This window comes from Cyprinodon tularosa, unplaced genomic scaffold (assembly GCF_016077235.1).
Source record: "Cyprinodon tularosa strain WSP-4 unplaced genomic scaffold, ASM1607723v1 ctg26, whole genome shotgun sequence".
Lineage (NCBI taxonomy): Eukaryota > Metazoa > Chordata > Actinopteri > Cyprinodontiformes > Cyprinodontidae > Cyprinodon > Cyprinodon tularosa.
The window spans coordinates 3,841,068-3,866,508 of NW_024038961.1; the positions used below are offsets into that span (position 1 = coordinate 3,841,068).

General features: G+C 37.2%; 2 protein-coding genes across 8 annotated transcripts; both read right to left on the reverse strand.

Annotated features, from left to right (window-relative positions):
• Positions 1–121: 121 nt before the first annotated feature.
• On the reverse strand, positions 122–12,940 carry kat2b (K(lysine) acetyltransferase 2B). Of its 4 annotated transcripts, none has more exons than XM_038288892.1 (18): positions 12,605–12,940; positions 10,545–10,671; positions 9,571–9,716; positions 9,368–9,454; positions 9,095–9,276; positions 8,825–9,016; positions 7,370–7,473; positions 7,143–7,262; positions 6,727–6,869; positions 5,492–5,700; positions 5,285–5,411; positions 3,948–4,058; positions 3,683–3,826; positions 3,489–3,603; positions 3,348–3,378; positions 3,044–3,107; positions 2,597–2,681; positions 122–1,220 (listed from the first exon to the last, which is right to left on the reverse strand). In XM_038288892.1, the coding sequence occupies exons 1-18, from the start codon at positions 12,803–12,805 to the stop codon at positions 1,027–1,029; spliced, it is 2,382 nt and encodes a 793-aa protein (XP_038144820.1). In that variant the 5' UTR covers positions 12,806–12,940; the 3' UTR covers positions 122–1,026. The 4 variants fall into 4 exon arrangements, with proteins under 4 accessions (XP_038144820.1, XP_038144818.1, XP_038144822.1 ...); XM_038288890.1 differs by having other exon boundaries at positions 7,143–7,265; XM_038288894.1 differs by having other exon boundaries at positions 6,727–6,860; positions 12,605–12,939.
• An 873-nt stretch (positions 12,941–13,813) lies between these two features.
• rab5aa (RAB5A, member RAS oncogene family, a) lies at positions 13,814–24,951 on the reverse strand. 4 transcript variants are annotated; one of them, XM_038288899.1, is made up of 6 exons: positions 24,650–24,951; positions 18,536–18,754; positions 18,253–18,404; positions 17,970–18,092; positions 16,340–16,433; positions 13,814–16,084 (listed from the first exon to the last, which is right to left on the reverse strand). In XM_038288899.1, exons 2-6 carry the CDS (start codon positions 18,699–18,701, stop codon positions 15,969–15,971), a joined length of 651 nt encoding a protein of 216 aa, XP_038144827.1. In that variant the 5' UTR covers positions 18,702–18,754; positions 24,650–24,951; the 3' UTR covers positions 13,814–15,968. The 4 variants fall into 4 exon arrangements, with proteins under 4 accessions (XP_038144827.1, XP_038144826.1, XP_038144825.1 ...); XM_038288898.1 differs by having other exon boundaries at positions 18,536–18,757; XM_038288897.1 differs by having other exon boundaries at positions 24,760–24,950.
• Between the last annotated feature and the right edge of the window lie 490 nt (positions 24,952–25,441).

The following is a 25,441-nucleotide window of genomic DNA, read 5'->3' on the forward strand; positions in this document are numbered from 1 at the left end:
GGCTAATTCTAGGTCGATAAAACCAATTGTACAAAGAGCATGAAATATATTTTTACAGACATTACAAAAGGTTATTTTTCCTAAAGTTTGGAAAGTACAAACACCTTTTTTTACAAAACAGCAAAACTACATCGTATTGCACAATCTTTTCATTTATCTCCAAAGTATAAAGTTATCAATCTCCATCTGCAGGACAAAAATAAGATAATAAATTAAGACTTTGTCTTAAACATTATTCTTCTGATTTAAAGCACATAAATAAGAATAAACTCTAGATTATTAAAGTAGTTCTGAGTTGACAGTGTAATCCATAAGTAGAATAAAGAGAGAAAAGAGGGTAAAATTCATGTAAATACTTTGGGGGGGAAAGTGCATTTTGATAGTCTAAACTGCCCTCTATGGGTTAATGGGGGAAAATATGTTTTAGGTATATGCTTTTAAAATATACATAGGGCATAAGTGCTTAAAAATGATTTCAAATATGTACAAAATGTAAAGGTTATATTCCTCTTTTGGCAGGATGAACTCATCAGAGAAGCTTGAACCTCAGATCTGTACATGTTTATACGTAGGTAGACAGCAAAGCTTGTTTTGCTCACAGGTAACACTTCAATCCATCGAACATTTGGCTCCTTCACATGACAACCTCTCATTTGACAAGTCAAAAAAAGAGGAAAAGGCAGACACTAAGAGGCAGTATGGAAAAACTGAGGAGGTGAAGTTGGATACGGGGAAAAATATCCAATCAGCTGTCGACGCTTTGAGTTTTTTTCTAGAACAAATAATAGAACCATAGTTTCTTCTGCAATGCTTAACCATCAGAAAGTCAGTGTTCAGTGTTTCCATCCCTATGGGGCGATCTTTCAAAAAAAAATCTGATTTAGGATGAAGGCTAGCATGCATTAAACATAACATATGATTCTGAAACCAACTCCACAACCAGTAATCTTTTTTTCTTTTCCTCTGGATTATCCGCTAACTGAACCTCTGTCAAGAGCCTTGATAGAAAAACCTCTCATCTTTCATCTACTTCTCGATGAGACCTGCCTCTTTGATCTTGGTGTAGAAGAACTTCTCCAGTATATTGGCACACTTGTAATACTCGCTCTCAGGAGCGTTGTATTCCCGGCAGTTGGTGAAGATGCGCTGCATGTCGGCCATGAAAAGCTTCCGCGTTGTGTAGTACCTGCTCTTCAGGCGCTCGCTCATCGTCTTAAGGTCTGTGGATAAAAACATTTTAACAGGCAACACACGACTAAGAAATTGTCCTTATTGTTTGATAACGATGTATACAAAGTTATTTTTTGTTGAAGTTGAGGTTAAAATGATCTACAGTACCAGACAAATATAACCAGAGTAAATACAATTAACCTTCTCAAATGACACAATTACAGAAAAGGCTTTTCAGATGAGCAAAGTGCTGAGTGAATTAGTTATTCTCCTCTTGTTAAAACAAGTTGAATACAATTAACCACTTTCTAGGAAGCTGAGTTCAGATAAACTCTCTGCCACATCTATAGACGGAACTGATCAGTTGAACAGAACCTGTCTAACCACATAAGCTAGGCTAAAAACAACACATCACACCCTGATCTCAGGAAATTTAAAACAAGAAAATCCATCAGTCTGAAAAGGGCTACTAATCCCTAAGTAAATGGAGCAATGTTGAGAAATTACACCAACAACCATGTACAATTATATTATATATTAATAATCAGGAAGGTCACAAATTAAGCAAGAACACAAATCACTGCTAGATCTATGAGGGAGCTTTGAAAAGCTGATCAAAGCAATCAGTTAGAGAGTTGTGGGTTAGATTACCCCTTTGCTCACGGTATACGTCACAAGGATGCCTTTCAATTTGCTTACTGAAAAGCAACATATGAGTTGAGCTTATAGATATATATATATATATATACACACCACACCACTGATTTTTTTTTATTTAATCTTAAAGATTTTGGGGAAACCGTTCTATAAACGGATGAGACTTTTAAAAAAACTTGTGTAAATTGTGTTTCACGTTACATTTGGTATGGAACCACCTTAGCATTTCAGTTTATTAAGCACATGCCATTGTACCAAAATGAAAACATGGTGGTGGTAGTGGGATGGTTTGGTGCTGCTATGCTTCTTCAGGACCTGGATCATTTGGTGAATGAAACCATGAATTCTGCTCCGTAACAGAAAGACATCCATGAACCTCTAAATAGATAAAGAAAAAAAGAAATTTCTGAAGTGGTCTAGTTAAAGTCCAGACTTAAACCTGATAGAATTGCTATAGTGTGATAAGGCAAATTCCCCCACATGATACAAAAGACTCATCGTCAGTCGATTATTGAAGGTACCTGTTGCAGAACGGGTTGCAGAGCTAGTCATTGGGTTTAGGGAGTTATTACAATTTCATATAGAAAGGTTATTTTGAATAGCTTTTGCCCTTACTCCGTAATTCTTATAACCAAAAAACAGCTTCTTGTGTTAAAAGTGGTTAATATTACTTAAGTCTCTTTAATGATTTAAGACATTTAATTGCAAAAAAGATACGCAAACATAAGAGGGAAACATTTTCATGTCTCTGTAAACATGAGTTGCTCACCCATGGGGAAGCGGATTACTTGGTAGTAACCGGGTGCTTCTGTTTTTTTCACAGGCTCCATGAAGGGCCAAGCGTTCTGATGACTCTAAAACACAAAGAAAATTTAATGACTCTTTGCATCTTTCTTGGATTCTTTCCAGATCCTTTCGTGCTTAACGCTTGCTAATTTTTCTGGGTAGGAGTTATATGCATCATGGTTACGTAAGGATATCATACAAGATACAAATGATTTAGCTCTCCAAAACCCAAATACTCCTCAGATTTAAATTGAATCTCACAGACATTAAAGTTTCTATATTTTAAGCCTGGCTGCAGTGAAACTATCTATAGAAAAATATAGTGTGAGCTTTTGACCGTCTCCTTTGCAATGAGCAGAAAAGGGCCTGAGAACTTTAGAAACTTGATCCTGGAAATTAAAATGAGAAATAAAAAACACTGCAGGCCCACCTTCACATGCTGCAGGATGGTTTTCAGGGTGCTGTAAAGTTGGTCAGGGTCCTTCAATTCCTTGCTACAACAAAAAAGAAAAAGGGTTGTATAAATAAATATAAATGTTTTATGCATTTGTTTAGCTGTATTGTTTAACATATACCGGTAAATAAAACAATAAAACACAAAAAAAAGCCTAGACTATCACTTTTATTTAAAGTATTTACTGTTGTAGATCAAAAGTCCTAATTATTTCCATTGTGTAAAATCAATTTAAAAATCATCTGTTGATGGTCTTAATAAGCTGAACTCATTCTCTTACCTCTTGCCTGCAGGCTTCCAGCCAGTTTCACCTGTTTAAATAACCACCCCACAAAAAAAAACATCCATTGTCATTAAAGCATTCATAACAGCTTAGTGTGAGCTTGTTTTTCTATGTGCTCTATGGTTCCCGGTAACCTACGTATGCCAGGAATGCTTTCGATGGGAATCTGCCGGACCCCGTCCTTAAAACAGGACAGCCCCGGGTAGACCTTTCGGATCTGGGCCTGCTTCCTTTCTATCAGCTTCTTGATGATCTGACAGAGACACAAGAGACGCTGGGTGTGAATGGGGGTGAAAGGCAAGCAATACTTGGTTAAATATTCACCTAAGTACCTCCTTCTGCTTCTTGATGATAACAGAGAACTCTGTGTAAGGGATGCTGGGGTTGAGTTCGCAGCCCATCAGCGTTGCTCCCTCGTAGTCCTTGATGTAGCCCACATACTTGGCCTTGGGAACCTTAATGTCCTTAGAGAAACCCTGTTAATGATAGAAAGGATTAGTAGGATAGGACCAATTCTAACGGAAGCGGCAGGATTTATGTTGCGTAAAAAGAAGCTATTTTAAATATATTCCTATATATTCACCTATATAGACCTACCTGTTTCTTGAAGTACCCAATTGCGTACTCATCAGCATAAGTGAGGAAGTTGAGTATTTCATGTTTTATGTGATATTCCTTTAGGTGGTTCATTAAATGAGTCCCATAACCCTGCAAGCAACAAGTAAAGATCAGACTCATATGTAACACCAAAGTTGCTCAGACTTCTGTTTTTATTTTTCTGATTTGAGACACTTCGTGATCTGAAACTAAGGTTACAGATCACCAAATAGAATAATAGAGAGATTACCTGAGTAAATACAAACAGCAGTTTTAAAATCATTTCCCTTTAAGAGGAAAAATCTATCCAAACCAGCCCAGTAGGATGCAGTATTTGGCCCCTCAACCAAAATCAGTTGGTGATTTACATCACTGAGGAGGACATTTATGCTACTTGTCTATATAGATTTATTTTCAAACATTAGCTGTTTAACATCTGCTGCCACACATTTCAATCAGATTTAATTCAAGAATTTGCCTTGGCTAAAAACTCACTATGCTGTTTTGTTTAACCATTCAAAGGTGGTCTAGCAGGCATACCTCTAATTGCAGGTATACCTCTGATAATGTCCTCCTTTAAACTTATCTTGATCTTAATGACCTGATCTGATTGCCGGATATTTCCCTTTGGGATTTATGCAAGAGACCGGAATTTTATTTCTAAAAATATATACATCATTATTCTCAGAGTGAACGTCGCTCTTGTTCACGTTCATTACTTCAAAACTGATCTGTTCAGTTTACCGTTTAATAAAAATAAGAACGTATTCAGAGAACGCCAACACTGCATATGTATATAGACAGATTCTGTATGAGAAATTTGGTGGTACAATACATAATACGATATGATTTATACCAATATATACAGATACATGAACAACAACAATATATTGCGATTTCATAATAATATAGCTGTAAAACATCTCACAGGATCTTGTAGTTGCTCTGTAGGAGCTGAACAATGGGCTCTTGGGCAGTGCACTGCCAACTAGTGGCTGTAAGTTTAACAGTTATGTAAAAAAAGAATGAAAAGGATGCTCACCTATAAATACGTAAAACTTTGAAAGATCCATTCGGCCATATTTTGAATCTATATCATCTAATATATATATCTGTATGTTGAAATGATACAAATATCTTCTAATGAAATATTGCGATATTTGACAGAATCAATTTTTTTTTTAATTCCAAGTATTTATTCAGGTTATCTATGCCTGATACTAATATTACATTCATGGCCTGATATATTTAAGAGCAAAGACAGCTTAGCAGCAAATACTTATAAATGGCACTAGAAAGCACACCACACATTGAAATAAGTTAAGGACTGTTCCCACCTTGACTTGCTCATTAGATGTGACTGCACAAAAAACGATCTCCGTGAAACCCTGCGACGGGAACATCCTGAAACAGATCCCTCCAATGACGCGGCCATCTTTTATCAGAGACAGTGTTTTATGTTTCCTGGAAGAGAAGAGACACAGGTGTCCTCATTGTGACCTATTCCTGTGCAAGGGTGAGGATAATAAAGCACAAACACTCACGGGTCAAACACCAGTCGGGTGATGTATTCCTTGGGCATCCGAGGAAGCTGGTGTGAGAAAACATTCTGGAGGCCGACAAGCCACATCAGGATCCTCTTGTTGGGTTTCTGATTGAGCGAGTTTCCGATGACGTGGAATTCGATCACCCCTCTCCGCTCTTCGAGGCGGGCAGCTTCGTCACGAGCAGAATGAGCAGACAGCAGACTTGTCTGACCAGGAAGGAGGATAAGTGTAAAATATAAACGATCATCTTGTTCTCATAACATATCTTTTAAAATGTCTTTAACTGTCGTTTCCTTTGGTTAAAAGACAAAATGCATATTAACCTTATACGGGTTGATAAAGGAGGCCTTATTTAAGGGAGAACAATACGAATAGAGCAACACAAAGTAGATTGTACCCCAGTGAAAGAGCGTTATAATTTCTAATAATAAAACTTTTATCAAAAGATTCCCAATGATCACAGATTTTTTTTCCCAAAAGAAATGCAGTTGTATTCGATAAATTAGAATGTACTTTCCAATTGTTCATTCTTCCTCTAACTTATTTCTAGACGTATTGAGCCATTCGCTGTTATGTAGTTCATATTTACTATTATTTAAATATAGAATTTCCTAACTTTCTTAAAATTCAACCACTAAAGCAGTTCTCAAAACTCTACATTTACCTTCCAAAAGTAGATTTAGGGATCCCACCTCTTCCCGATAAATGGGACATTGATTTATGTACTGGTGCAGATTTTAGCAATTAGAGTAACATCTGCATAAACGCTTGTAGAATTATCCCAAATCCATTACCTCAGCTTTACAACATACATAAAAATCTTTCATGGAATAGACTTGGGGCCATGATTGTAAAATACAGAACATATTAGATTTTGTACCTGATCAAAAGATGAATAACACAAACCAACATGAGTGCAAATGAACATGGCAGAGTGACGGTTAAAGTTTCAAGGTCACAGCTTTGTCTCCTAAAACATTTATGTATGGGTTCAGTCTGTTCCCTTTTTAAAGTTTATGGGGCACAAAAAGAACCTAAGAAGCTGTAAAAGAGCTAGACACATTTTCACATCCCAAAAGTATCCACTCTGGAGATTTTAAATAAAAACGAGATCACTAATATCCTCATGTTGATTTGAAATGGCAGCTTTGTATTGTTATATACCCTATAGTATATTTTTAAACTTTTTTTTATAAAGTTTTTGTATTTTACAGAGTTTATTCAAAGGTTACCTCTGGAATGGTGGCAGGGTCACTGATGGTCGCCATGACTTCATTGATGAGGTCCATAGGGATGTCGCCCACCACCTTGGGTCTCTTGTTCTCTTCATGATGGAGTGGCTCTGAGGCTTTACGCTTCTCTCCAACTGTGAGACCAGTGCAAACCCAGGAAAAAGGGATTTTAAAAACACCCATAGTTCATTTATACGTTTAAACAGACATCAATCTCCTCTTTTTAGCAAATTTGTGGCCAACACTTGAACATGTACAGTAAGGTAAATTTCAGTTCATGGGGAAGTTTTTACAAATCCAATTTTATTATCATTATCTCCTTATATATTATGGTTAAAGTAGGCAAAAGGAAAGAGCCTAACCAATTACTGATGTTTCATTATTTAGAATAAAAACCTAAGGTCCATCTGTGATACCTGGGTTTGATTCCAGAACAGATGCGAGTTTCCTGGCAGGGCTGCCGCAGGTCGACTGGTCCACTGACACGGGACTGGTGCTGTAGTATATGGGCCTAGCTACCGGGGGAGCACTTATCACTGCTTAGAAAAAGTAAAGACGTAAAGTGAAAACAATCCCAACAATGTTTTATTGCATATATTAATACTGTATTAGTAACAAATATGTATTTGATGATTTGCATTACCTGTGTGGATGGGAATCTGCCCTCCAGTTGCTCCCACCATGAACTCTTGGCTCCAGATGGGAGAGCTGTGACTGTAAACCTCCTCTTCCAGCATGGATAAGAATCTGACAGAGAAACACACAACTAGATCATTACCGCATTTAAAATGTACATTAAATGTGTATTCCTTCAATGCAATTCTGTCTAAAGCTGGAGGACATCCCTGGGTGAGCAATTTTAGATATTAACTTTATTCACCCTTCATGATTTGTTTTGTTTTTTGTTCCCTTTGCATTGTACTTTTGTATTTAACTCTTGCCTAGATAGAGACCTTGACAGACCTGTTGCTGCAACTACTTTGCACAAAATTCTCTGGCAACGTTCTTCACTGTTTGTTGTTGTCTTTTTTTCTATGAGTACTCTATTCCTTTTACTTTCAAAGAGAAACCTCTCATCTATTACTGCAGCAAAAAGGTGTTTTGTTCCTAAAGGAAGCTATTGTTGTCGTTGACTTAACATTCCCTTTATTTTTTTTTCCATTTAAAGCATCAATAAATGTGTTTTAAGTTAGTGACATCAAAGAATGATGTGCAAAATTGGATTAATCAAAAACCCTGATAGGCATATGAAATTAGGTCTCAATATAGCAACACTGCTTGATGGCACAGTAGTACTGTTGCCTAGCAGCAAGAAGGTCCCATGTTCGATTACTGGCCTGGGGTCTTTCTGCATGGAGTTTGCATGTTTTTCCCCTTATAAGATAATTGGATATAGTGCAATTGAAATAACATAAAAGGAGTTCTTTCTTTTCTTATTTTAAATGTACATCATCATATCCCATAGGTAAATTGACCTACTGACCTTCTCAAATCCAAGGAAAATGCACTTAATTTTAAAAAATTAAGTATTTAGAGTTTTAGTTTTTGCAGAGTATGTTTCTAGGACCTTGTTCGTGTCTAGAAGCTCCCATATATAAGAGTTTAACTGGAGGTAGCATGAGGTGGATTTGTTGATATGAGTGGTTTCTTGCTACTGTTGTCACATGCTTCCACAGGAATGGGAACCAATGAATTTATCCAGTCAGTTTTTCTTCTTTGCATATATATTATTTTGTCATTGACCACATGATTTCACTGTACTGTATCTACAGAGGCTGATTGTACTTCAGTAACCTGGAATGATTAGAATTTGGACCAAACTGGATTCTATATTTTAGATGACCTGGAACTGACACATTTGTTTTGTAAACTGACAAAAAAATGAACTTTGCTTTGAATTACTGCTATATAAATATATTAATGTGAACTAAAAAGGAATATATTTTATTGTGTGAGGATTGGGAATGTCTGCAACTGAACAGTGCAAACATTTTTTTCATATTTCAGGGCCATTGTAGTTTGAACACCGCTGGCATGGATCCTCTTTCACTCGTCATGGCTTCTTTTTGTGTGTTTGATCTCAGATATTTAAACTTACTTGGGAAAGTGTGTGAGAATGAGAGTGCGTTTCTCTGGAGGAAGCTTGTCCTTCTCCTGTCTGGCCTGCTCCAGCAGTTGCTTTCTCATCACAGTAAATACAGAGCGCAGCAACGTTCTACCGAAGATCTGCGTGGTCTCGTAGCGAGGTAAGCTATCGCAGAACTGCGGCACGTTGCAGTAGCTCAGCCATCTACAAAAAGCAAATAAACAGATTCTAGAATTGGCAAAGTACATTGCGCCAAGGGAGGTTAAATTTGCTTGGCCCAACCTTGTGTAATTGACTTTGTATCCAGCTACGTCATCAGTCGGTACCCGTTGGCGTCTCTGAGAGGGCGTTTCCAGCTGCCAGTAGTTGATCTGGTTCAGAAACATCTTGGCCAGCTCCATGATAGTTAGTCTTTCTTTTGATGGTAGGTGGCTGAATTTGTACTGGACAAAGTTGTTTACTCCCTTTTTCGATAAACAAAGGATTATAGATCAATAAGGTGATGCCAGCTTTAATAAATGCAATGTTGTCTCCCGGCGAGAAGCTGTACTTTACCTGTTCAATGCTGGGCTTCTCAAATGGAGGACTCTCTTGTACCTGTAACACCGGCTTACCCATCTCTAGAATAGATTTCCTCAACAGCTGTAGGAAAGCAAGAAAAAAAAAACATCTTTTGTTCCTGTGCAATGCAGTTTTCAAAATGGTGTTTTTAAAGTAATACATAAGGATATATAATGATGAGGAAGGCAGGAGGTTACTTTGAAGAGTGAGAAGTAGACTTGTTTGGTGTCAGCATCCTCCTCTTTGTGAACACAGGTGTATAAATACTCCACATCCAAAACAATACCTAGTAGTCTGTTCATTTCCTCCTCTGAAACATTTTCAAGATGGGTCACATGATCACCTGGGAGGAAAACAGAGATTTTTAAGCAATTAATTTTTTTTCCAGATTGCATCAACACTGAACTACGGAGCCCGGGATCTGACATGGGAAAAAACATGCATAAACGTATGCACAAAATACTCATTTGTTCTCTCAAAAAAACTAATGGGTGCTTCAAAATTGTTCTCAGGATATGTTTATTTGTGGCTGCACCATAAGTATATAGTTTGCAAAATTCTAAAACATAATGCTCCTACAGTGCACCTTCTGTAGCAGATATACAAAAAACATGATAGACAAAGATAGTTGATCAAGTCTTATTTTAGGTAAAGGTTAAACTATAAAGAGATTCTGATTTCTCATTAGTGAAGCATTTCAATTTAATAAAATATTCACAGACAGGTATGAATGGTGACCAGATGCACCGATGTGTGCAGGACTGTAAAATATCAACTTCAATCTTTTAACCCACCAGCGATAAGGGTGAAGCTTATAGGCTCCCCCCTTAAAGTTCTGGGCCTCACTGGTTTCTATAGCTAAAAAAAAAAAGGCTGATTTGGGAGTCAGTTTCCAGTAGTACCAGTAGTCAGTGAGGGGCCACTCAGCAGGTGTTTGTGGAATAAAATTTAGTCATTGCTGCCTTCACCGAGGGAGAATGTAGATGGAAAATGCATGACTTTGGACACTGAAAGATGGAATTATAAAAAGGGAATTAAGGCTAAATTCCCAAATAATTTTAACACCAAATAAAGTCCTCTTTGCACATTATATATTTCTCCCCCCCATGTCAGTTCCCGGGCACCATACTGAGCTACTAAATGCTGTAGATACATGTTAGTAATTTAGTACCTAAAGTGTGAGAACAGCTCCGACAAGGTTCCTGCAGGTTTACTATGCTGCACTGCTGGTCAGTTTGAGGAGGCGTTGGAGGCGGGTTCTGACTTTTCCAGCCGTTACATTTACAGGCTCCTTCAGCCTAAAGAAAACATCACTCAAATTAGTACGGACTGCATGTATCAGCTGCAATAAAACACACTTTTTTTCTGAATCTGAGATAAAAAATAAAAACATGCAGAGAGATCAGTATAGAATGATTACACAGTGAAATAAATTAAGAATCCATCTCCAATAATTTGGATGGTAATGGTTCACAGCTATTGGAAAATGAGTGTCTCAAAATTTTTAAACAAAGTAACAGAAAAGTGTCAAACTTTGTAAAGCATGCCAATGTAAAGCAAGACTTTTATTTAACAAATTATTGCACCAGTGCTGCTTTTCATGAAGGCCACCAACCCAGAAAATCAGATGCTGGTGACCCTAAGCTCATCTCCTCTTGACTACATCTAATAGAGAGGTTTAGGTCAGATCCCTTTCCTGGCCACCCTATACAATAGTAAAAGAGTTGTTGAACGTGGCAGCATTTTTGGTAGCGTGGGTAAGACCCTACTGGGAAAATTAATCTATAGAATCTCCACATAGCTTCCCTGCAAAGCAAAGCATATCTTCTTAACAGCTGTGCTTTGGACTAAATCAACACTGCCTGTTGAAGCATTACTGTGGACCTCAGCTGGTTCTCTTACGCAAAACTTGGGTTCTGTAATAGGAGTCTATAATAGGAATAAAAAGTTAAAAAAAACAATCCACTGGACTTTGTTTTCCAAGTTTGAAGACGTTTCGCTTCCCATCGAGGAAGCTTTTACAATTCAAAAAGTCATAATTAGCATTGAGTTCCAAGCTTTATAGAGTATCCCAATAAAGACTTGTTTTGGCTTAGAAAACATGCAAACTGAACTGGAAGAACAGGTCCACGCTTTAGAAATGAGGACAGTTTGAGGTCTTTGATAGACTGAAATACCCGATACTGGTCTGTGCCTCTGAAAGGGGGAGTCGTTAGGGGCATTGTTGGCCCGGCTGACCAGGTGAGATGTCTTGATCCCCTGCACGGTGATGAGGATTATGATACCGGGAAAGAATCAACTCTATCGCTGCGATGTAGGTTTTTAGGAGAGCTAATTCTGAAGTATGGTTCTTCATAAATTTGCCTTAAAATCAATACAGATCTGAGTAAAGTTTGCAAATAGAAATTACAATTTCAATGCTAGATTTCACACATTTAAATTTAGCTATTTTTTTTAAATCTGTGCATAGAATTTTTTTAAGTTTCTTTCATGAGCTGTGACCAAAAATCTTTAAAACTAAAAATAGAACCATTTCAAAAAAACTAAATGTGACGCTTTATATTGCATTAGTATCCTTATTGACTTGAATTACTGAAATAAACAAAGGTGTAATATTTATTTACAGAGGTAAACCTGTGCACTAAGGTAAACACAGGGTTGGGCAGAGGGTCAGCTGGGCTGGGCTATTCTGCGCATGCGCATTGGAACCACAACAAACTCCGCCCACTCCAGCAGCTGTCATCCTGTCAAAACAAAGACCCCAGTCCCCTGTTAGTGGTTCATAGCTGCATAAGCCACACAGACGCGCTTATATACATCCAGATCTACTCTGACCGACGGGCCTGGCGGTGAAAGCGCGGTGATCTCCGCACTAACACGCAGAAACACGCAGCGCCTCTGCCCACAGCCAGGGACACCAAGGGAGCAGCCAATGTTTACGCGCACCCACCCCCCACCCTGACAGAAACAGGGTAGCGCTGTAAAAACACGGAGGGAGCTGCAGTTTACAGGCCCGCTGCTAAGGAGCCACAATGCAACGTTTTTTCTTCATTTTATAACATCCTTTCATAAACTCACTGTTGCATGCAAATTCAAATACAGAAAAAAACGAATTATGCAATGGCTTCCTTTTACTGCGCTTGCATTTAATAAACTATTGCTGCCAACCCAAGCAAGCTCCCCTTAAAGATCAAAACTGCAGTGAATCAATGTCTGCCAAAGTGTGCATACTTTGCAGGATGAATACACTCCAAGTTTTTCCAGTTTCTTCGGCCGAGGAGAGGAGCGGAGTTGCGCCTTCTTGGCTGCTATACGTGCGGATCCTCCAGCGGCGCCGGAGCCCTCCGACCCCGCGGCTCCAGGAGCGGCCGGAACCAGGCCCGCTGCTCCGACGGCCGGTGAACCTTGTTGAATTCCCGCGCTGTCGGCCATGACTGCAGCACCGAAACCCCGAAGGGACCGCAGGGCCCGCGGAAGACGATCACTCCGCGGTCCGCTCTATTCCACAGGAGGAGGATCAGACATGGCGCTCATCCTTATTTTCAATTTTTAGCTGCAGGCCTATTTTCCTCCGCTAGGGGGCGCACATTTGGACAGGCCACTTTAACAGACTGGCAACTTTGAGAGGTCACAAAAAGCAGCTAATGAAGGGAAATTTCAAGGTCAAATGTGGTGGAGTGGGAAATATAACATGCCCCCCCCCACCAGTGCAGCTTTTTATCTTTGAAAAAATATTAGTGTCTTCAAATGCAAGATTTTTTTGCTCATGGAAAATTTTCACATTTTTATATAAAATATTCGTAAAATAAAAGGGAAAATATTACTAGTTTTAACATTTTCAGACAACTGGAAACCAGATTGTTGTCCCCCTTATTCTGCTACCCTTAAATAAAATGTAATTAATACATATAATTACAACATCAGTGAAGAATTTAATAATTAAGACCAATAAATGCAAAAGACAGTTCAGGAAAAATAAGTTGTGAAGCTGTTTTAAAGTTACATTATGAAACAATAAGAAAATACAGTAACAGCATCACAACATGGGAATGTTTTTCTTTAACAGGATAATATGATCGTTGATAAGAGAAAGGGACCAGTTGAAATCTGGGAAAAACAAAAATCTGTTTGTGCTAAAGACTTAGGACTCCAGAAAAGACTGAGTTCAAAGCATATGGCCTACTCAAAGTTTAAGGGAAATTCAAATAAGAATTTTAAGTCCAATGTGTAAATGGTGAAAACCATGCTTTTTTTTTTTTTGTTAAAGCATTTTTACATCACATTTTATGCAACAATAAGAGCATGAAATTAATATTTGTGGTTACAGCCTGACACAATAAAAAATACTAATTTGACAAGAATATATTTATAAACTCTTATTACAGCCTGTTTAAAGCTATTGGAAAACAACTAAAAACATGCAGACACAAACCTCCAAACTACAATGATAAATGATCAAATTTATTTCAGAATGTACTTTGTCATAACAGGACTGTAAAATGGTTGCATTTAAATGTGTTCTTTTGCAAAGAAGTGCTGACAGGAAAAAAAAAAAAGAAAAGATACAATTTAAATCCCTATTAGATTACCTGACCTCTATTCTATCAATCCTGCAGTACTGTAAAAATGCTAGCTGAGATGTGGATGGTCAGATCGTCATTTATCAAAACTAAGGGAAACTTTCCCACCACTGCATCGCTCAGGTTTACCGAGGACATAAATACAACAAAAGAAAGGCAACACAAAGGTCATAAAAAAAAAAAAAAAACAAGTCTGAATCTAATATGCTTGGGTATAACATTTTAGATGTGTAAATAAATGCAATTTTACTTTTACCTTTAGTTAATACCACTACATACATTAATATAGACCACCACTGATTATAATTTAACCATTTTTGTGAAAACAGCAAAACTCCAAACAAAACTGTAGCTGTGTTCTTGCCATCTGTACAGTTTTTTTGTTTTGTTTTACCCCTAATAATTATTTTTAATAACTCCATAGCAAGCATTAGTCACTAGAAAAAACAGGAAAAAAGTAGACTACACCGCGACACCATATTTACAGTATATTATTTATATATTTATATTATGTATATATTTATAACACACTGACTGAGATTATGACAACATAAATTCATAAGCATCATTAGTGCAAGGCATGAGAAAGACAGACCGGTAAAAAAAGTCTATATAAGTAACGTGTGTCAATATGTGAATGTAACATGTGGGGACATAGAAAAAAAAAAGACAAAAAAGAAATGTGCTTAACAGTGATGTGGATGAGGTGTAACAGACTGCCTGGGAGCTGATCTGCTGTTTTTCAGTGAATGTGTGCTCCATTGTGCAAACGTGTGTAATGTGCATGTGACTCTAAGTCTACAGATGAAATCAGTCACCAGCCAGCCAGTCCAAGAAAAGTTTGAATACACGGACACACCGATGTGTCTAAAGCACTTCCTAATCGAAACGTGAAATAATTAGAATTCCACTATAAACATGAAGAGACCTCACATATTGCAGCGTCCCACTTACAACCACCACCTTTGTTTTTTTGTTGTTTTTTTTTTTACCCTGTGCAAACCCTGCAGCGGTCAAGCAACACTGAAATAATGGGAAAAGCAAAGTATTTGCATAAACTGAATCCTCCAACCCAAGTTTGAACAGAAAGGGATGGTCAACAGGGGATTAATGAATGGATGAAACATGGAAGAGATGAGCGGCTGCTGATGTGTACCTTAGAGGCCTCTGTGTCTTGATTGGAGGAGAGAGTGGGCTTTTTTTTGCTGTGGTGCAATACTAATTGCAAACACTCAAATCATTGAGCAATACAGCAAAACATGAAAAAAAGCCAATATGGACACAAAAAAAAGCAGGCACAGTTGCTTAGAGAAGACTACAGTACCACAAGCGAAAGCTAGTGGCTTGAGGGAGATTAAAAGTTTAAAAATGTCTTTTAAACTTTAAATAAAAGGTCCTGATGACAGGGTAGGTACACAGATCTCAGGGTTCCTCTTTGACTTTTTAATAACCATTGCTTCTTTTCTTAGAGCCGTAAGTAATGGCTCTATGTCTGCAACTTGTCTCTATTTGTGCTCTTTATCCACTTAAATACACAGGAATGTGCATCTGTAGTTTAAACAAAATATAGCAAACGATAACTAACACAAATCAACCAAAGATGATCGATCTGAACGTTAAAGTTCTTGACATGAAAGGATGGTAGAAATCAGAAGAACGGTGTGAATAAAGCAGCAGTCCCCGGAAAAGGGAAGCTAAGCCTTCATCACAGACACATCAATGTTAACTGCTGACCTAATCAACTGGATGCATTTAAAAAAAAGAGAAAAAAAGCAGAGTGGTCGGGAGGCTTCTTCAGGTACCAACAGAACCCTAATGGAAGAGGCAGAGCCCTAAAAGGCATTGATGACTTGGCTACTGTGATACAAAAATAAGTGTGATGAAGTTACAGGGCATCTGTTTCTGTTTCAAACAAAGGGGGACATGTTGCATTAGTAGCTGCAGTGGCATCTGGGGCGTCAGCCACATTAGTTACTAGTTTACAGGTCAGGGAGGGAAAACTGTGCTCTTCATCTTTAGGTAGCGCAGCATGGAGCCTTGGCTGGCTGAGCAGCTTCTGTCAGGTCAACGCCTCGGGTCCGGCCACTGTTGACTCCTGGAGCTTGAGGTTCATTTTTTGGCAATTTCTTTGCTAAATAAAAAAAAACAAATACAACAAACATAAGAAGGAAAAGAATTGCTATTTCACACACTTTTTAGCCAAAGATGGCATAAGCAGTAATATTTCTTTTCCAATTTTTAAACTAACACTGCCTATCACCATACAGCTATCAAAATGTACAAGAACTCGTAAAAAAAAGAGCTGCAAGAACATTTAATTCTCCTTTGGGATCAACAAAGTACTTTTGAATTTAATTAAATTATCAACATATAGAGGATAACTTACCAATAGCCATAAATATCTCATTCACATTCATTGATGTCTTGGCTGATGTCTCCATAAAAAGTAGGCTGTTGTCATCTGCGTATGACTGAGCATCCTGTTAACATCAAGTACACAACAGAATTAGAAAAACACTTCCTGACACATTTCTCTATACATTTCGCACAATTGTCAGGTTAAAAACACTTTGGAGCAACAAAGAATTACATTTCCAAGCAAGCTTTGATTTTAAATTGCTAGATGTTTGTTTTTCTATAAAACTGTAAAATAAAGTTAAAAAATTAAGCCTGAAAGTTACATCCTAAAGAGTAAGTATTTTAAATGCTTTGAACTTTTTCACATTGTAAACACAATTTTTAAGTTTATTTACTATCATGTAATAAATATAGGGCAGGATATATATTGTCACTTATCATTACTGCAGTAATACTGTATGTTGTAATTTACATGTTGTAAATTACTGTCTAAATCTCAATAAATATTTATTATTCAAGCCAGGGTTTATACAGGAAGGAGGAACTCTAATTTAATACTTTTTAATGCTCCTAGAAATAATTTTAATGCCATTAATAAGTACTCATTATATATATATATAAACACGGCTAAATCCTTTGCAATCTTTACCATCGACAGGCTGCAGCCATGTCCCGAATTTCTCGTTTTTTGGCCACTTATGTTAAAATCAGCATTTTTCCATTCTCTAGCTTTTTCTGTGCCTCGAGCTTCTGTTCTGAACATATAGCTTTAGGATCAACCAGGAGCAGTTCCATGCAACCACGTGAAACCAGTTAAATCTGATATATTTGACTTTTTTTTAATAAAGCTTTTTAAATGATAATCACATTTAATTTATTTTAATGCCAATTAAGGCCTTAATTTAAAATATATTAATCTAATGATTTTGAATGACCCGCAGAAACCCTGTAAGAACTATGTATAGGGTTTATCGATGGATGTAAATGTTAATTTGTTCAAAATTGTTCTTTAACACAGCTCAAAAAGTTTAAGAAGGTAAAGCAGCGTTAAGGCGCAATAGTCAAAAATAATGACAGCCAATCTGTTTGCATGAGACAACAGCAGATCCAGGCCAGATTCAACCTTTTTATTTAAACAATGTTGAGATTTAGGGTCTATGTCTATGTTTGCTATGAACCCAATTCAGGTAGAGGTCAACACTCTCAACTGTTTGTTTTAAGAATTGTTCAACCATAGCGAAAACCCAACACAAACTGCAGGATAATCTACGTGGAAAGAAAATGATATATGGTTATCAAACTATTTAACAAACCAAAATCAGAAACATGTTGGATGCATTTTCTCCCAAACTCACTTCTTTATAGAACCAATTTTTCATCTCAACTCAAAAAAACATAAAAACAATCTAAAGCATAAAGGATTTATAGTTTATTTAATTAATAGAATATTAGACTGTCTTGGTTGGGAAATTATAAACATGGAAAATTCAAGGGTTTGCAAGAATTTCTGAAAAGCTGCGTCTTAACATAATACTTATGTTTGTTTTAGAGTATAAATGGAGAATTTAATAGGGTTGATATAAGCTATATGATTCAGAAAGTAGTAAAACAAAAACCAGGTGGCTTAATGCAGTATCGTTTAACAATATAAGTATGACCTGGAAATCCACAGCTCTCTTGCTGGCCAAGTCGGCTTTATTTCCTGACAGGGCGATGACTATATTAGGACTAGCTTGTCTCTGTAGCTCCTTCACCCAGTTCTTCGCCCGTGCAAAGGACTCCTGTGAAACAAAGACCACGTGCCACATGTTGACACTATCGCTTTACTTCATGCTGCAGCTTGTTATAAAATTGATCTGGTCATATTCCCCCCTCCTCAAGATATGCAAGTGTCATCAATGCAGCCCTCAAAACTGGAAAAATAGTGAGTGACAGATGTACCTCGTTTGTGATGTCATAGACCACAATGGCAGCTTGTGCTCCCCTGTAATACATGGGTGCCAAACTGTGGTACCGCTCTTGACCTGCAGTGTCCCAGATTTCAAACTTCACTGTTGTGTCATCTAGACACACGGTCTGGGTGAGAAAAGCCGCTGAGGAGATAAAATAAGGATGAGTCAAGATTGAATCATCAACCTCCCACCCACACAACATTCTCTCCAAAGTCTTACTGTACATACAAAACTGATCACAAACAAATGGGCCAACCTTTAAAATCACTAACCTCCTATTGTGCTTTCCTGAAATTCATGGAACTGGCCTTTGACGAAGCGAAGCACTAAGCTGGACTTCCCAACGGCTGATTCCCCCAACAGCACCAGCTTAAACTGACAGATCTTGTTCCCTGCGTTGGGTCCATTGGGTCTTGTAGCTCCTCCTCTGTTTGCCATGGCCTTATCAGATTCTGTGCTATCCTCTGGGCCAAACTTCACGACCTGGGCGTCTGCTTTAGAAAACAAGAACATACAAGTTGCTTTACTACTAAAAAATTAACGTTAAACTTTGGAAATCGTCTTCAAAAACCTCATTATTAAAGCGTTTCCTTAACATGGTGTCATTTCAAAATCAAAATGAGGAACATTAGAGAAGCATATTTTCATTAAAACAACAATATAACAGTGTGAACATGTCGATTTTAAATAAATCAATTCTGTCAAGCACAGCTAAGGAAGGTGATGATTAATCCCAGTCTAGTGACAACATGAAGACCCTATTAAAAATGAAACATTCTCAAACTAAAGTCACACTAGCCAGCAGAGGACAAATAAATAGTTTATATTGTTTTCCTACACTGAACTTTTCTCTACTGGACATCTTTTACTGACTATGCATTAAATCGTACCCATAAAGGGAAGCGTTTTGGATATGCCCTAACAGCTGACAGTCAGAAACAAGGCAGCCATACAATCAATGCTATTAGGCACCCTGATCACCAACAGTGTGCAAGGTGGGCAAAGTGTCTTGCCCAAGGACTTGACCAGGCTTTTATTTAGCAATGTATACGGCCTTTACTAAGAAAAATGACAAATTGTACGCCCTGTTCTTCCCCAGAAACTTTGCTCAAATGTTAAAAATTTCCCAAGCAGCAGGCTGGAGTTCGAAAAATTGAACTTCTGCTGCTCGACGTGCCACATCAACCAATCAGAGAAGCCAATCTGCGAGCTGGCAGGAAGACACACAGTGCTGCTAATGCAGATCGCTATGATCACTCATCTGAAACAGTTTATTTATTCAACTTTAAATGTTCGAACCTGCCAGCAAAATATGTTCCCTTTTACTATTATGGGAATGGTTGTCACAGCGGCCCGCTGTTGCCAAAGGCTGTTGCTACCTGACAGCAGCGTCAAAAACAAAGATGGCGCAGGCACTGTGCTGGGGAGGCGGAGTCACATGACCAATGAGGTGTGAAAAGTAGTAACAATCTGTCCGAACAGTCAGTTAACTGAGTTCACCATATAGTTTTTTTTTAATTTGACAAGATCAATTTAACAGGAAAAGATACCTATAATCTATGGCTGGGTGATATGGCTAAAAATTTTGATTTTTTTCCTCTCTTAAGTATATGGCAAAAAAATCAAATGGTGAAATTGCTTGTAAAACCATGTATCACTTCAATCAACTAAAATATGATAAACTAAATGTTTTGCAGCTAGTGGTGTTACAGCTTTTTTATCTTCTAGTTCACAGAAATTATGAACTGATTTCACCCTCAGATATAGACGCCAAAGAATAGCATTGGTGGAAAAAACAGTTCTTTAATTGCCTATTGCCCTATAAAGGTTGCTTTATGTATATATAAGTAGTTTCTTTCTTACTGTTACAACAGTAAATTATGCATATTTGTTTAAACACTTAAGACAAAGACAGATTATATCTTGAGCATATAGACTGCCATCTATGAGCTGCCATTCAATGATGTACGAGAGTCAACAACTGAAATAGTTGCAAAAAAGGTATTTAGAAAAAAAGTTTAAAAAAAACAATGCTACTGCTCACATAAAAACAAAATAACTTCCTAAATGTACACAAAGCTCCATATTAGAAGCTAAAGAAGCATCACATTTAATCTTAAAGGAATAGTACACCCAAAACATGATTAGCCTTCATTTTCTACTCACCCCCATGCTGAACAACACTCTGGAGTACTTTTTTGATATCTCAAATGCATCTGGAGATCTGGGAGGCTTCTTGCTGTCTGCTGACATTCAAATAATGGAGGTGCCCAGCGCCCGAGGCAGAAAGGTCCATAAAAGTCCACAAAAAACGTGTCAATATTCCTCCATACTGCTCGTCCAATGTATTCCAAGTGTCCTGAGTGGGTAGCATCCAGAATTTACTCGAAACGAAGTCATTTAGAATGTTTTTAGAGCATAAACAGTAGTGTATAGGATTTCCTGAAAGCACGCACATGCGCGTTCACGACGCTACGGAAGCCGGCAGACTAAACCAGCGCATTCAGCTCGGCAAAGAACTCATGCTCTTCCTCAACACTGAAGTCCTCAGACATTTTTCTTTTCTTTGTTTCTTTCTTTGCACAGGTAAACAGCACATTTCTTCTTCTACGCTTGCATTATTGGCAGAGCAGACGCTGAATGCGCACTTTCATCTGGTTTGGTCTGCCGGCTTCCGTAGCGCCGTGAACGCGCTTTTAGGAAATCCTATACACTACTGTTTATGCTCTAAAAACATTCTAAATGACTTCGTTTCGAGTAAATTCTGGATGCTACCCACTCAGGACACTTGGAATACATTGGACGAGCAGTATGGAGGAATATTGACACATTTTTTGTGGACTTTTATGGACCTTTCTGTCTCGGTCACGATAGACCTCCATTATTTGAATGTCAGCAGACAGCAAGAAGCCTCCCAGATCTCCAGATGCATTTGAGATATCAAAAAAGTACTCCAGGGTGTTGTTCAGCATGGGGGTGAGTAGAAAATGAAGGCTAATCATGTTTTGGGTGTACTATTCCTTTAAGGTTAATTTATAGCAAAGTTTGGACTGAATGCAAGGAAGTGACATCTAGCAAATGTTAATTGATGCCGTCCACACATCATCTAATAAAAAAGAAAAAAAACACTCAAAAGTCCTCCAGAATAACAAAAAGAACAAACAAACAAAAAAAGCAAACAACCACACAAACCTCTTATAAAGCTGACGAACAAACATGAAAAATGAGGAGTACTACAAGCGGAATCTGCATTTTATAATGAAAACCTTCCTCACATGCCTTAAAGCTGTGTCTGTTTTCTAAACATGTTTTACCTGTTCGTGTCTGAATTATACACTGATAAACTGAAATTAAAGCTGGAACAAAAAGGAGAGTGAATCACTGAAAACATGAGAGGAGCCTGTCTCAACCAGATAGAGTAACAGAAAGCAACACAAGTAGTGAATTGAAACACAGCCCTGTTTCATTACAGCACAGAAAGATGAGGACATAAGTCCCACCCACAGTATTTAAGCATGTTTTCTCTGTGAGAGCTACTGTTTAGATGCATACCATGCATTGCTCACTAACTTCTTTAGGAATAAATGCCAACTGTGGGACACATGGTTAGAGCAGTTTCATCGGATCATTTCCACCGTTCTTGGAAAAGTATGACTTCTATTCATGGATTTCAAAATAAACATGATCAAATACAGAAGTGGAAATACGCACTGACAGATGGAACATTTAGAATTGTAGACAACTCAAACTAGCATTTAAACACCAAATTAAGGAAACTTCTAAATTCAGCTGAAATAAATAAAGGAGTAAAACATGCATAGCAACAAAGATAAACTTCAGACTATTCATCTGCACACATGCACCAGGTTTATTTCCCTTTTCCTTTAGTTTCATAAAAGAGCTTAGCTCTTTTGGGAATAAACCTTTTGAAACCAAATTAAGTTTTAATAGATAGTGTTTACTGCCGCCCTGCAGTAATAAATTCTGTTTACAATGTAGGCAATCTTCTCAAATCTTTCCATATTTTACTTTACGAAAAATACACATAAAGAGTATTAGAATAAAATCATAATAATTTACCTTTACAAATATTTTAAAATATGTTTGCCTTTTCCTACGCACCATTTATCAAATACATCACTGGTTTATTGAGCATGAATATGGGAAGTCTTTTTCAAGCAATCTTTTTTTAAGTCAGTGAAGTAGTCAATAACAACCTAATTTTTATTTTATATTTTTCTAGAGATAGACCGACACATTAGCCAGCCAACATTAGCGGGTTTGTTTTTGGGTCGGTATCAGCCGATATGTAGATGGCCTTTTCCGGTTTCTAGTAACATGCCTTGAAACCCCATTAAAAGCATTTACTATTTACTATTTTTTTGTTTTTAATGGATGTTATTTTTTTGGCTTAAATCGAGAATTTTGTGACATTTTTAAAATTGCGTCACTTGTATTGTGTAACTGGAAGAAGAAAAAGTAATATTGGCTTCAATAACCGGCCTAAAATATCTATAGCACATATTGGGGATCTGTTAGCTCGTTGCCAAAATAATCGGCATCAGCATTGAACTGTATCAGTGATTTATATATCTAGCTATACTATGATACAAAGATGAGAACTTTGTGATTGATTTCAGATCACCAGTTTTTAAAGAGCTCTGAACTCTGGATATCGATTTTAGACAATTGAATTTTTTCTCTATAAGATTTAAGACCAGTATTAAGCATATATTCCCCCGCTAAACTTTCTACTACGATTGCTCATGCATTTTCTGTAGAACTGATTTACTATTATAAAATGAACATACACAAAAAAAATGTGTGTCTATATTTTAAATTAATTTCAAGGAGACTTTTGAAAAGGGAAAATTTCACCTTAGAGAATGATAATGGTTATCTTAGCAGTAGCACTGTCAAAATCTTCAATTATGCAGCCCAACATTTCTAAGTGGGGGTTTTTATTAGAGGTTCAGCACCTTCAAAAGAATTGCTGATGAAGATTCTCAGTCATCCAGGTCATAGTCATAGCCATTGTCTATATAAGAGTCAGACTCACTGCAGATCCAGACATTTGAATTGAGAAAGCTTCCTGGAGAAGTGGCGAAACGTCTTCAAATCTTGAAAACCAAGTCCAGTGGATATTTTTTTAATTTTTACGGGACTTCAAAAGAATAAAAAAATAAAATAACTTTTCTTTACTATGTCCAGCCTTCCTTTTATTCCATAGACTTTTGCAGGTCTGAATGAACTGTGAACATTTCCTGACATGTCGAATATAAAGTTTGATTTTAAATAGCTTCTCTGTGCTTCCTCTGACTTTATCTGCGCTTCCTCTAACATCTCCCAAACACTGAGAATAGCAAACATGAAATCTTTTTGCACAATAACAACTTCCACGTGTAGTGTTATTAGCGCTTAGTAAAAAGATTTTTCAGTCTTTAATATCATACTATCCAGTCATTAAAAAAGTTAAGTCCACTAATAAACATTGGTCAGTTTCTTGATGCTTTTCTATAAAATTATTTTAGTCATTTATGAGGCATTTAGGATGTAGAAAATATTTAAATCATATTCACTTCATTTATAGTGACAGATAGATCCAGCTAATGGGGGATGTTTGATCAATTAAAACTATACGTTCTTGTTTTAATTTAAATAAAAAGAAATGATATTTACATAGATACTGCAGTTAGAAGAAATACAATAAGAGTCCTAAAATTGAAGTAAAGGACCAGGCAGATCATCTTTCTATACATTCAGAAACAGCTCCTTTATTTGTGAGAGTTATAATATAAATGGAGGGCTCGTCTTTACACACTAACTTTAGCAATGAATGCCGAAAAAACAAGCATGAGAAAAAGACAAAAACGCTACAGGACTCAATTCTGTTTACCCAGACTTTACGAGAAGGAGTGTCAACAAACGCACCACGAATACGAAATCAAAAGGCAGTCGTTGACTATAAATACATTGGCGGCGGCCCTGGCTCTGTTTGGATATTAGATATAGATTTTATAATGGTTGTTTAGCTGGTTAGCTTTCACAGTGCAAACATGTTGTTTGTGGATGATAGCTGGACAACATAGTTAACCTCTCACAACTACAAATATTTACCAAAAAAGCTACACGTGTTGACTAATAATGTGCTAATCTTAAAAAATAATAATCTTGGACTAAATCTGTTACGGCGTTTTTAAAGGGGAGTTGCCAAACCGCTAGCACTAGCATGTTAGCACTTGATAGCAGTCCAGCCATCCTTTAAGCTGGTGACTAAACGACCTGCATGTCATAAAAGTTAACTTCTGTAGTCGTGTTAAATGAATCAGGTTATCTTATACAACAAAAAACACTCAACTGAATCCGAAAGGCTTAAAATTATTTACATTGTCAAGGGTCAGACTTTAGCCGAAGTCAGCTAACGGAGGCACAGCAGAGCAACCGTTAGCGCTAAATACAGCGAGGCAGCAGCAGCTAACAGCGACGTGTCCGCTACCTGAGAGCCAGGCGATGGGGAAACTTTTACTCCCACCGCTTTGGTGTGTATACACACGGTATCCGGGGCTTTTGCGTAGGGATGGTATGGGGAGCCGAGAAAAACAGTTTCAACAATCCCGTCACGTCTCCTCCTTTCTTTCTTCTCGTCGCAACTTCCCCTTAGAACCAAAACACACGACGACCTCTTCCGCTCTGAGTGACGTCACAGTGCACCTCAGCACAGCGACTGCAGCAAAACCCAGGCACAAATTTATTTACAATTATACACATTTCTTACAGTATCAATAAAAACGAGTTTAATAGAACAATATAGTAATGCTCGACAATGTAGTTGTTGTTTTTTTTATTATAAATCTTTAATTATTTTTCATTTATAGTACTTATTTTAACACACAATATATGAAAGTAATATATTTAATTTAAACAGATAATATATCTCGCTAAGAGCATAACCAAAATAAATAAAAACATGTTACTTTAATTCTACAATCTGTCGCAAAAAAATATATAATTATACAACATTTTATACAAGTAGTCTTTATATGTATTTATATACAATTAAATGCTGATACTGAACTATAGTAGATAAGATACTGTTTTATTTTATTTTTTAATAATAATATTACGTAATATCAAGGTTCTGTATATTGAAAATGTTTTCAGTGATTTAAAAATCAAAG